Below are 12,357 nucleotides of genomic sequence, written 5' to 3'. Positions count from 1 at the left end.
GCAAGACTATATTTTCACCCTGAAAATTTCCGAGATGATTTACGCAGTGCCTCACATTTCACTGGTTCCATTCATTTCTCCCTTGAGATGTCTTGCTTCACGGGTAAGGTTAAAACACTAACGAACATATCGAGGGATAGCTAAGGTGCAAGTTACCTGCGTTAGCGATGGCACTGAATAAAATCACTGATATGGTCAATCTCACTGTTCGACCTGGACAAAAGTGAAGTCAGTTGCTAAAACGCGGACTACCGTGATATCGCTCAGTAGTTGTTAGAAATTGTAAAGGCAACCGTTTAAACATCGTGATCAAAGTTATGGAGGGTGGGGTGTTGTCTGCGGTCCAACACACATTAATTAGGGATCACATCATAGCTCCAAAGATTTCGCGGCAGCTGATCAGAGCGCGAAAGGGATTAATTTCAGCAGCTATGATTCGCGAAATTTGGTTAATGAAACTTACTGCCCTTTCTTTAATTACAGCTTCTGGCGCTTTATAGGATTCACTATATCCGGTTATTTGTACGGAACAAGGTAATTATTACACCGTCTATGCATGAGATGTTTAAGTAAATCTTGTTTGTTTCAAAACGAAAAGACGCTTTTAATATAAACCAAAGCATTTTTAAAAGCAGGCTCTTATTGATGATATTCCAGGTCTATAAATTGGTACTTTAAAATACACACACACACACACACACACACACACACACACACACACACACACACACACACACCAAAATATTTTGCGAAAAAGAACCTTCACAAAATTATTCGCATTGACTGACCATATAAGATTATCCAAAACCACCAAGATTTTCATATACATATGGATAGTTTCCCAGAATAGCTGAAAATATTCAAGCTGTTCGATTCCCTTTGTAAGTTGGAGAAGCATTCTTAGGTGCCGTCGTTGACCCCCAACGCTAATAAAAATGCACCGCCGTGATTGGCGTCCGAACTCGAATATACAGCATGAATCATGGTGCAGGGATACACGATGCAATATAGTTGGTATTGCAAAGCCTTCGCGAAACATTATTAGCAGATGTCTTGCCATGTCAAGCGCAATCGGACAATTGTTCAAAAAAATTGACCGGCACGTGGACGGGAAAAAAAAGAGGGATTTGAAGCAAACGCGAGCAAATGGGAACAACTCAGTTGGGGATCTTGGTCGTCATGAACTAGTTGGGCCGAAGGGCTTGTTTCCACGCTGTATGGCCCAATGGCTTTATAAGCAATCTATTGAGTCAGCTGCTAATCTATCTTAGTATATGCAGTATATATCTTAGTATATATCTTAGTATATTGAGTCATATAACTTCAATCTAGACATGAGAATGTTGGCTCTGTTTATGTTAATGAGATTAGAGCAACTGCAGGAAAAAAAGACAAAATGCTTTGTCTTCACTTATCGTATTAGAATATCTGAAATCCAGACCTCCATTCAGCTTTGCTGGTCCCTTAAATCAAGACATTAACCATAAGATGTAGCAGCAGAATTTGGTCCTTTGGCCCATTGAGTCTGCTCTATCATGCTAATCCATTTCCCTCTCAGCTTCAATCTCTCAGCCCAATCTCCAGTGTCCTGGCCTCCATAGTCGACTGTGGCAACGAATTCCGCAGACTCACCACTCTGGCTAAAGAAATTCCCCATCATTTCCATTTGATATCGATGCCCCTCTATTCTGAGGCTGTGTCATCTGGCCTGGACTCCCCCACTATAAGAAACATCCTCTCCACATCCACTCTGTTGAAGCCTTTCACCATTCGATAGGTTTCAATGAGATTCCACCTCATTCTTCTGAATTCCACAGAGTATAGGCTCCTCATATGATAAGCTTTTCATCTTCACCTTCATTTTCCTGAACCACTTTTGAACCTTCTCCAATGTCAATACATCCATTCTTAGATAAGGGACCCTAACTGCTCACGATACTCCAAGTGTATAGTATAGATACTCCAGGTGAGGCTCACCAGTGTCTCATAAAGCCTCAACATTACGTCTTTGTTTTTATATTCTAGTCCTCTCGAAATGAACTCTAACATTGCCTTCCTCACCACTGACTCAACCTGCAAATTAATCTTCAGGGAAACCTACACCAGGCCTTGCAAGTCCCTTTGCACCTCAGATTTTTGAATTTACTTTCCATTTAGAAAATAGTCTAAGTTTCTAGTCCTTCTACTGCGTGTATGACCATACACTTCCCAACACTGTATTCTATCTGCCACTGCTTTGCCCATTCTCCCAATCCAAGTCCTTCTGCAGACTACCGGCTTCCTCAACACCACCTGCCCCTCAATCTATCTTTGTATGGTCCACAAATCATTGACATATAACGTAAAGAGAACTGGACCCCTGTGGAACATCACTAGTTTCCAGAAGTCAATAAGAAAAGGCTCCCGTTATTACCACTCTCCGCCTATCCATGCTAGTACCTTTCCTGTAATACCATGTACGGGCTCTTAACTTGTTATGCAGCCTCATGTTTGGCACCTTGTCAAAGGCCTTTTGAAAATCCGAGTACACAACATCCACCTATTCTCCTTTTGTCTATCTTAACTTAATAATCATTCAAGTCTATAGTGTGGGTTCAGGCTACCTCAAAAACGTAGCTTTTGCTTCACGTGATTGAAAATCGAAATAAATCTGACGATATGGGAAGTCTAAAATTAAGGTAGAAAATCAGGGAACCACAACAAGGTCGGGCCACATACTGGGAAGGGAAAAGGATATAATGTTTCTGGTTGGAGACTCTTCATCTGAATTTGAGGAAATTACTCGACATGAAGCGTTAACTTCCTTTCTCCTTCCAAATATGTTGCCTGACTTGCTCGCGTTTCTAGCATTATTTTGTTTTTTCCATACACTGACATCTGCAGTCCCTTGTCCTTTACCTCGTATGAAGGGGGTTGCACTGGACATAATGCACTCTTTGCGATTTATTAGAATTGGCAGACAGGTTAGCAAACTAACTCCACCTGCATACATTTCACTTGGAACATTCTCCTTTACCGCATCTGTGTCAGAATTGCAAACATGGAGGCCAAAGAACGATAAAGCGTCAGTCAGCTCTGTTAATACGGGGGTTAGCATATGCGTAGCTGCGGCTGAACGCTGCATTCTTTTGCTACCGCAATAAGGACAAATGCGAGAGCAGACTTTTATACTTCATTGATTCATATCAGGTTGAAATTCACGAGTAAACACTTTTAATAAACATTATAAACAACTACATTTACACTGTTCGTTTTTTGCAGTAAGTTGCAATCATGAGTGCGGATGCTGAAATGGCCATTTTCGGGGAGGCCGCAATATACCTGCGAAAGCCGGAGAAAGAAAGACTTGAAGCCCAAAATCGACCCTTTGAAGCTAAAACTGCATGCTTCTGCGTCGACGTTAAGAATGAATTCACTAAAGGCACCATTAAGAGCAGGGAAGGTGGCAAAGTGGTTGTGGAAACCCAAGAGAAACAGGCATGTAGCGAGTGAAGTTAATTCTGTTTGGATTTAGTGGAGATGCGATCACAATTTTCTTTTCAAATAATTAAACGATCCGTTGGTTATCTTGCAGACTGTGACTCTTAAAGAGGACCAGGTCTTCCCAATGAACCCCCCAAAATTCGATAAGATTGAGGATATGGCCATGATGACCCATCTGAGCGAGCCAGCTGTACTGTTTAACCTCAAAGAGCGTTATGCAACCTGGATGATCTACGTGAGTGAAATAATCTGACAAAGTAAAAACACAGCCACAATATTGTATTTTGTATAATATTACAGCAAACGCTGCGTTTGCTTTCTCTGCCTTTAGACTTACTCCGGGTTGTTCTGTGTCACCGTGAACCCCTACAAGTGGTTGCCTGTGTACAATCCCGAAGTCGTTATTGGCTACAGGGGCAAGAAGCGTCAGGAAGCTCCTCCCCACATCTTCTCCATCTCTGATAACGCTTATCAGTTCATGGCAACCGGTAACGTGATCACTTTGCAATTATTTTATAAAACCCTGTTAATGCATGAAGATTTAGCTTTCACTTTCATCAAAACGCATGTTGTATTGTGTATTGTCACTTACACATGGGTTTCCGTTCACAGATCGTGAGAACCAGTCCATTCTCATCACGTAAGATTTTTGAGTTATCGCATATTTCTGTTTAAAAACTGGAAATATATTTTAAACTTTTTTTTAAGTTCTCTGCTTTCTACCTCCAGCGGAGAATCCGGTGCCGGGAAGACTGTGAACACCAAACGTGTCATCCAGTACTTCGCATCAATTGCAGCCAGTGGCGAAGGCAAGAAAAAAGAGCATGGCAGCAGTTCGCTGAAGGTAAACCAATCTTCGCTGTTGCGGAACCAGCATTAAAATATTACGCGCAGAATTACATGGGAATCACAGCTCGGAAGTATGCCCGTTGTATCTTACGACGAAGCTATTGACGCCCCACGGTGTCAGTGGTGACCATGATCTCTACCGAACCAGATCTCACTTCCCGCTAACCATCGACTTAACCGACTGTGACACAACTTCTAAACCTTTAAGATGGTCTCTGCTTCAGCTTTCCCAATATTTAAAACAACTTCCCCACAATTCTAATGTGACTTTATATAACTCCCCTCCCAGCAGGACAGTTCAAATGAGATTTTGATTGATTTCGGTCCATATTTTCCTGATGTCATCTAAATACCCCATGGTAACCTTTGTCGATAAGTGTGATTTTAATATTTCATATCTGCGAGGCATTATTGATACGTTGTTTGCTCATCCGATGAAACGGGTGTTTTATTATTAATACTTGACACTTAACACTTCTAGGGAACTCTGGAAGATCAAATCATCCAGGCTAACCCTCTGCTGGAAGCTTTTGGTAATGCCAAGACAGTGAGAAATGACAACTCATCTCGCTTTGTAAGTGTGCAGTAATGTAAGCAGGAAGTATTAAAACCATTCGCATATCACCTACATAAATTAAGCTGCAAAACAAGTAAATAATAGTTGATTACCAAGTTAATACTCAGGAATTTCTACTAATTTATATTTTAATATTCTTATTTTAAGGGTAAATTTATTAGGATTCACTTTGGAACCACAGGAAAACTGGCCTCAGCTGACATTGAAACTTGTAAGTATTTCAGCTGGCTCAAAAGTACATAATAACATTTGAAACATTCGTTAGTTTATTAGAGAAAACATTCTTCTTGATGTACTGCTGTGTGCCTCATACAGATCTATTGGAAAAGTCCAGGGTGACATTCCAACTGAAAGCTGAGCGAAGTTACCACATTTTCTATCAGGTTACATGTAACAAGAAGCCAGAACTTATTGGTAAGAAATGATAACATTAACTTCTTGATTAATTTACCTTATTATGTTGATTATATGTTATATATATCAAATACATGATTTGAAAAGCATGCAATCTAAATCCATTCTTTGATTTCAGAATTGATGCTCATTACCACCAATCCCTATGACTTTCATTTTGTTAGCCAAGGGGAGATTTCTGTGGCCAGTATTGACGATGGTGAGGAACTGATGGCTACTGATGTAAGTTATACAATTATGGCTGTGAATTTAATATTCCACAATTTGCTAGCATAGCTATCATTTATTCGCTGCTCCTTCTGGTCTCTAGGAAGCCATTGACATTTTGGGCTTCACGGCTGAAGAGAAAGTAGGAATCTATAAACTCACTGGTGCAGTAATGCACTATGGTAACCTGAAGTTCAAGCAAAAGCCAAGGGAGGAACAAGCTGAGCCTGAAGGAACAGAAGGTAAAATTAAATGAATTTCAATTTGATGGAAATCAAGATGAAATCAGCATATACTAGTAATCAGAACTCAAAACAAAAGCTACTGGAAACACTTGGCAGGTCACTTGGAATGAGAAATAGATTCAACAATTCAGGTCTGATAAAGGGGATTCTGGTGCTTTCTCTTTTCACAGACGATGTCTGACCTACTGAGTCTTTCCAGCATTTTCTGTTATTATCTTAAAATAAATTCATATGCTTAGCAATTCTTGTTTCTCAAATTTATTTTCATTGTAGAAATCTTCATAAGTTTACACATGATGTTTGCTTGTCAGCATCTGTCTGGGCCAATTTAATTGTATGTATAATGGAATGTAACTGTGCCCTCTGTCAGAAGGAGAAAATATTTGATCTTAGTGTATGTCATCCTCTTTCACTTCCACTGCCAATGTACTATTTCTGCACAAATTCTGCTTGTTAATGATAAGATAGAGTGCAGAAAAGGTCCACAGCTAGTACCACAAACGTTCAGCATTTTAAAGTTCTTCGTAAAGTAGAAACAAATCAAGAAGTTGGGATTTGAAAAAGCTGTTGAAAGCAATGAAGCATTTGGTTAAAGGGATAAAAGAAGAAGTGTTTCTAGTGGCAGAGAGCACAGAATGAAAGATTATAGATTTAAGGCAAATGAACAAAAGAGTAATGTAAAATGAGGAGAATTTGTTTTTGCACAATAGGTTTACTGATCTGTCATGTGCTGCACAAATTATGATTGTGAATTAGTAGGCGATCTGTTAATAAATTTCAAAAAAGAGTAGGTTAAGTATATATAATTGAAATAGCCAGGTTGATGGGAAAAATAGCCTTCCTAAAGTTATAGAACCATACTAACTTGTACTACAGAAGAGATATTCTTGGCTTCTTACAATCGTGCTGACTGACAAAATCACTAAACAATTACCACATATAGTGGCATGCAAAAGTTTGCGCACCCCTGATCAAAATTTCTGTTACTGTGAATAGTTAAGTGAGTAAAAGATGAACTGATTTCCAAAAGGCATAAAGTTAAAGATGACACATTTCTTTAATATTTTAAGCAAGAAAACTTTTTTATTTCCATCTTTTACAGTTTCAAAATAACAAAAAGGAAAAGGGCCAGAAGCAAAAGTTTGGGCACCCTGCATTGTCAGTACTTAGTAACACCCCCTTTGGCAAGTATCACAGTTTGTAAATGCTTTTTGTAGCCATCTAAGGGTCTTTTAATTCTTGTTTGGGGGATTTTCACCCATTCTTCCTTGCAAAAGGCTTCTAGTTCTGAGAAATTCTTGGGCCGTCTTGCATGCACTGCTCTTTTGAGGTCTATCCACAGATTCTCGATGATATTTAGGTTGGGGAACTGTGAGGGCCATTGCAAAACCTTCAGCTTGTGCCTCATGAGGTAGTCCATTGTGGATTTTGAGATGTGCTTAGGATCATTATCCTGTTGTAGAAGCCATCCTCTTTTCATCTTCAGCTTTTTTACAGATGGAGTGATGTTTGCTTCCAGAATTTGCTGGTATTTAACTGAATTCATTCTTCCTTCTACCAGTAAATGTTCCCCGTGCTACTGGCTGCAACACAACCCCAAAGCATGATCAATACAACCCCGTGCTTAACAGTTGGAGAGGTGTTCTTTACATGAAATTTTGCACCCTTTTTCTCCAAACATACCTTTGCTGATTGCGGCCAAAAAGTTCTATTCAGAAAGTCCAAACAAATATCTAAACAAGCCTGATGCATTTTGGAAACAAGTCCTATGGACTGATAAAGTTAAAATAGAATTTTTTGGCTGGGAAGGAAGCAAAGAAGAATGGGCAAAAATCCCCCAAACAAGAATTGAAGGAACCTTAGATGGCTACAAAGAGCGTTTACAAGCTGTGATACTTGCCAAAGGGGGTGTTACTAAGTACTGACCATGCAGGGTGCCCAAGATTTTATTTCGGGCCCTTTTCATTTTTTGTTATTTTGAAACTGTAAAAGATGGAAATAAAAAAGTTTTCTTGCTTAAAATATTAAAGAAATATGTCATCTTTAACTTTATGCCTTTTGGAAATCAGTTCATCTTGCTTAGCTATTCACAGTAACAGAAATTTTGATCGGGGTGCCCAAATGTTTGCATGCCACTGTAGATGGAAGACATTCATGCCCATTGTGTCCATGTTGACAAAGGTCATATTGATCCTAATTGCTTTTTCCAGCACTTGGTCCATAGCACTGCAAGCCATAGTTCTTCAGGTACACATCTAAGTACTTTTTTAAAGGAGATGCGGGTTTCTGATCCTAGTCAGGCATTAAGTTGAACCTCACCTTTCCCTCTCTGATCCTCTAGGTAGAAAGCAAAATCCTCACCTCCCCTCTAGTCCTTCTATTAACGGTCCCCTTGGCGTTACAAACCTGTGCTAATGAAATAAGTCCTTTCTACCTATTTTGCCTAGTCTTCTCATAATTTTCTGCACCTCAGCTAAGCTAACTCCCAGGTTTCTCTGTTCCAAATTAAACAACACTAACACCCAGTGATTCATATAAGCTACAAATCTCCATTCATAGCACCATTTTCATAAACCTCCTCTGCATGCTCACCAATGCAATAGCCTCTTTTTTTGTAATGTGATGACTAGGACTTAAAATTTGGCCTAGTTAAAATTGTACACAATTCTAATATAATCATCTTGCCTTTCTATTCCATGTAGTATCTAATAGATGAAAACATTCATATATCTTTATAAACACTTTATTGACCAAACCTGCTAACTTTAAGGATCTATGGATACACTGTATAAACCAATCTCCCTGTGGCTCCCACACATCTCTCAATAGCCTCCCATATATTGTACATTTCCCTGATTTGTTACACCTCCCCAAATATATTACCTAACCTTTCACTAGATTAATTTCCATTTGCCATTCTTCTGCCCAAATGGCCAGACCATCTGACATCTCTAGCTTTCCCCCTCACTGCCAACCACTTTTGTATCCGCTGTATGTTTCCTTATCGCTGACCCCACATTTAGGTCTTAGTTATCCATATTAAATTAAAGCTTTGCTTTCTGACATCCATGGGGAATTAATACTAAATGTTAAAGAATAAGAGAAATAAAATACATTTTCTATAGTACTCAGCAGTGAGCTGGCAATTAGCACCATACTGCAGGCAAAATAAAAATCATAAGCGATAGCAGTGGCACAAGATGCTTTGGTACTCCCTTTCTATTGCCCTAATATCAGTTTGGACACTCTCTCAGAGTTGCCCCAGTAGTAACCCAGAGTCTCCTTCAGTGATGCCTGAGCTTTGACCTGGGTTCTCTAGCTTGTGCATTTTCTCAGTACTGCCCCAATATTGGTCTGGGTGCTCCCTTAATGCTGTCCCATTGTTGGACTAGGTGTTGGCTCACTGCTGCCCCCATATGTTCTCGGTGCTTCCTCTTAACTGTTGGTTGAATGGAAGTACCTGTTAATGAAGTACCTGATAATGGAGCTTTTGCTGTGCTCAGGGGCGTATCTATGGAAAATAGCACCTATGGCAAGCACTGAAATTGCGCCCCATCCAAACATCTGACACCCATCTTTTAGATAACCTTACCATAATATCAGCTCAAAAACACAAGTCAAGCTTGTTAATCTTTTAATTAACAAATTATAACTGCACCTTCCTTGCTTTCACTGATGCAAATTGGTCTATGATGTGATCAATGTCAGTTTTTTCAGTTTCTTCTCTTTCTACACTCAGCAGAGCAAGATCACAGAGTCTGCCTTGACCCATGGAGGCTCTCAAATACAAAAGTATTAGTTTTAGCTTGCTGAATGATCTCTCACAGCTGGCAATGGAAACTGCAATGGTCAGCATTATCTGAATAGCAATGCGAAGATTGGGAAGACGCTCTCATCTCCATACTGAACAGTAAATTCAAGAAGCTCTTCAGGTCTTGATACTTTCATGTTGACCCGCCTTGATAGCAAAATTCTGCAATCCAAAATTTCTTCATATAGCTGCTGTCCATCAACATCAGAGCTGTACAATTCGCCCAAATTTTTGCACTTCTTCTTTAGGTCGTTACTGTCGGCGCTGTAACACAGTCCCTCGGCATTGAGAAGGAACCCAAACTTGGCGTCAGTGTCATGCAAACGAGTGAACCTTTCATCCATTTCTTTGTGAAGACAGTCGAGTGTTCCCTTCATGACTCTTTCCATTTCGTCCTTAGCTGTGAACCCAGCGTCTCTCGCGCTCTCATCAGCCATTCGTTTCTTTCGTCTCTGACATCTTTCAACTTCAATATTCCATTCTTGACAGAGACCGACTCCTTCTTCGAGTGACTCACTGACTAATACTTCTCTTTCATCATAAAAATGATCTCGGACGGCTTTCAAATCCAGGGCAGCATCGTGGAAGTTCATGCTAGGATCCTGCAGCCTCTTTTGAACACAGTCAATGTGAATGAGTACTTTGTTCCAAAATCCTAGCAAAATCAAAAATCGTAACTCAGCATGCAGTTGTACAGCTGCCTTGCATCACTTCTTGTTTCACTGGTCTTGTTTTCATTGTCTATCATGTCCTGGAGAACTTGAAGTATCTCCTCACGGTACTTGTTGTCGGGCTTCACTGCTTCTGTCCTTGCACTCCACCTGGTTTTGGACTCCGACTTAACAACCACAGGCACGGCATTTTTGAGTTTTTCCCAGCACTGTGCTGAAAAAGAGAAAAACACGTAGAGAGCTTTGATGGTTCCAAAAAACGTGACCATCATTGTATCCTGCTTGGCTGCATGTACACCCACCAAGTTGAGAGAGTGATTGTCGCAATTCACAAACACTGCCAAGTTGTTTTTCTCACATTCTTTGATAACCACCACTTCTGTGTCCAGCCATCACAGCAGCGTTGTCATAGAACTGTGACCGACAATCTTGTAGCTCCATTTCGTTCTTCTCTAGCTGTTTCAAGATGTCTTCAACCAAGCTCTCAGCATCCTTCTGGCTTATCTGGATAAAACCAAGGAAGGACTCTCTAACACGGACTGTTTTCCTCTCAAAATCAACTTCCACATACCTCACGACTTCTGACATCTGCTCATGGCGTGCCAGATCAGGAGTCGAGTCAAACATGAGACCATAGTACTTGGCTTTACGAATGCTTCTCAGTAAACTCTGGTGAACATTGGATGCCATCATGTGGATGAATTTGTTCTGGATATCCAGTGAAAGATAAGATGTGGATCCAGGATGACTTTCCAGATGAGTGAGGTGTTCTTTTATGACAGGGTCAAAGATGGCCAGTAGTTTCAGTAAGCCAAGGAAATTTCCCACATTGGAGTGATCATCTAGCTGAAGTGACTCCCTGTGTCCTTGCAAAGCCAGGTTCTGAGCCGCAAGGAATTTTATGCAGTGAAGGATTTTCGTCAAGATATCACGCCACTTCTGCTTCTCCTTCTCAATCTGTGACTGAAAACTGCATCAATAACTCCTCTGTTTCCAGCTAAATTTCTTTCCATTTCTTTCCACTGTGTGAAGCATTCCCGATGATTCTTGGCATTTTCATGAACACTTTCAGATGTTTTCCACTGGTTGAATCCCCTTTCGTGCTCCAAAGAGGATTGATGGTCTGACAGGGAATAGAGAAGACAACAGATACAAAATGCAGACTTTTTAGAAGGGGAATAGACCAGCCATGAGCGAGTCACTTCCTCACCACGACCATTTCCCAATTTCCTCTTGAACCAAGTTTGGTTCATTGAGTGGTTATTTGTTGGTAGGAAAGGCCCCTCACTGTTCTGGAAATACTTTGAACCCACCTTTATTATTTCTGTTCTCAACGCATCAGGCAGAATTGCTTTTCCAGTATCCTTGTCGAACTTCAGAAGTCCAATGTCATGCTGTTCAATCACTTCTGGTATGACAGTTCGAGGCTCTTTGACACCATCCAGTTCACTAGGTTCAGTATCGTCAGGTTCAATCTCATCAGGTAAAATCTCGTCAATAAACTCAACATCACCACCATCACCATCGTCTTCCCCTCCTGTCATGTCCACGTTCTCTGTGGCAGCCTCACTCTTAATCTCGTCATATTCAGATTTATCTGACTTGATTTCCTCCTGGGCTTGTGACGCATTTGTACTTGATCCACTTTCAGATTCTAACAAACGTAGCAGGTGCAGGCGACTCCATGGAACGTGTCGAACTACTTGTTCCGGGCTTTTCAAAGAAGGGCATGAAGAACCTGCTCGACTTCTTTGCTTCCTCCATCTCCAACTTTTGTCTTTTCCGTCCTTCAACTCCACTTTCCTTCTTCTTCGTGAAGAAACGTTTCATGGTCTTCTTACACAATGCTCTGCAATAAGGCCATCCTAGTGCTTCTCACCCATGATAATCAAAGACAGATCATACATCTGAAGAAAATTCTTTTTTCATTATCCGAGGATGGCTTCTCTGATTTTAATAGAAACTACTCAGTGGCACCCCGCTTCTAGTGGTGCCCAGGGCATGTGCCATACCTGCCATACCTTAGATATGCCACTGGCTGTGCTTCACAACTGACTGAATGCTGGGTCCTATGGAAACTACTGATAATAGTCTTTCAGT

General features: G+C 40.5%; 1 protein-coding gene across 1 annotated transcript in view; it reads left to right on the top strand.

The window, feature by feature from the left end:
* The window catches only part of LOC134360192 (myosin-4-like), a 39,811-nt gene that overhangs the window by 185 nt on the left and 27,269 nt on the right, over window positions 1-12,357 (top strand). The window contains exons 2-12 of the mRNA XM_063074240.1: window positions 484-534; window positions 3,262-3,477; window positions 3,575-3,718; window positions 3,815-3,971; window positions 4,096-4,123; window positions 4,213-4,327; window positions 4,814-4,906; window positions 5,057-5,120; window positions 5,225-5,323; window positions 5,442-5,545; window positions 5,634-5,772. Coding sequence (XP_062930310.1) covers window positions 3,274-3,477; window positions 3,575-3,718; window positions 3,815-3,971; window positions 4,096-4,123; window positions 4,213-4,327; window positions 4,814-4,906; window positions 5,057-5,120; window positions 5,225-5,323; window positions 5,442-5,545; window positions 5,634-5,772 — 1,147 coding nt within the window. The 5' untranslated portion in view covers window positions 484-534; window positions 3,262-3,273. The remainder of the gene's footprint in view (window positions 1-483; window positions 535-3,261; window positions 3,478-3,574; window positions 3,719-3,814; window positions 3,972-4,095; window positions 4,124-4,212; window positions 4,328-4,813; window positions 4,907-5,056; window positions 5,121-5,224; window positions 5,324-5,441; window positions 5,546-5,633; window positions 5,773-12,357) is intronic.

The sequence above is a fragment of the Mobula hypostoma genome, chromosome 22 (assembly GCF_963921235.1).
Source record: "Mobula hypostoma chromosome 22, sMobHyp1.1, whole genome shotgun sequence".
NCBI classification, from domain to species: Eukaryota; Metazoa; Chordata; class Chondrichthyes; order Myliobatiformes; family Myliobatidae; genus Mobula; species Mobula hypostoma.
Note: the sequence above shows the minus strand (reverse complement) of the source record. Positions and strands in the feature narration are given on the sequence as shown.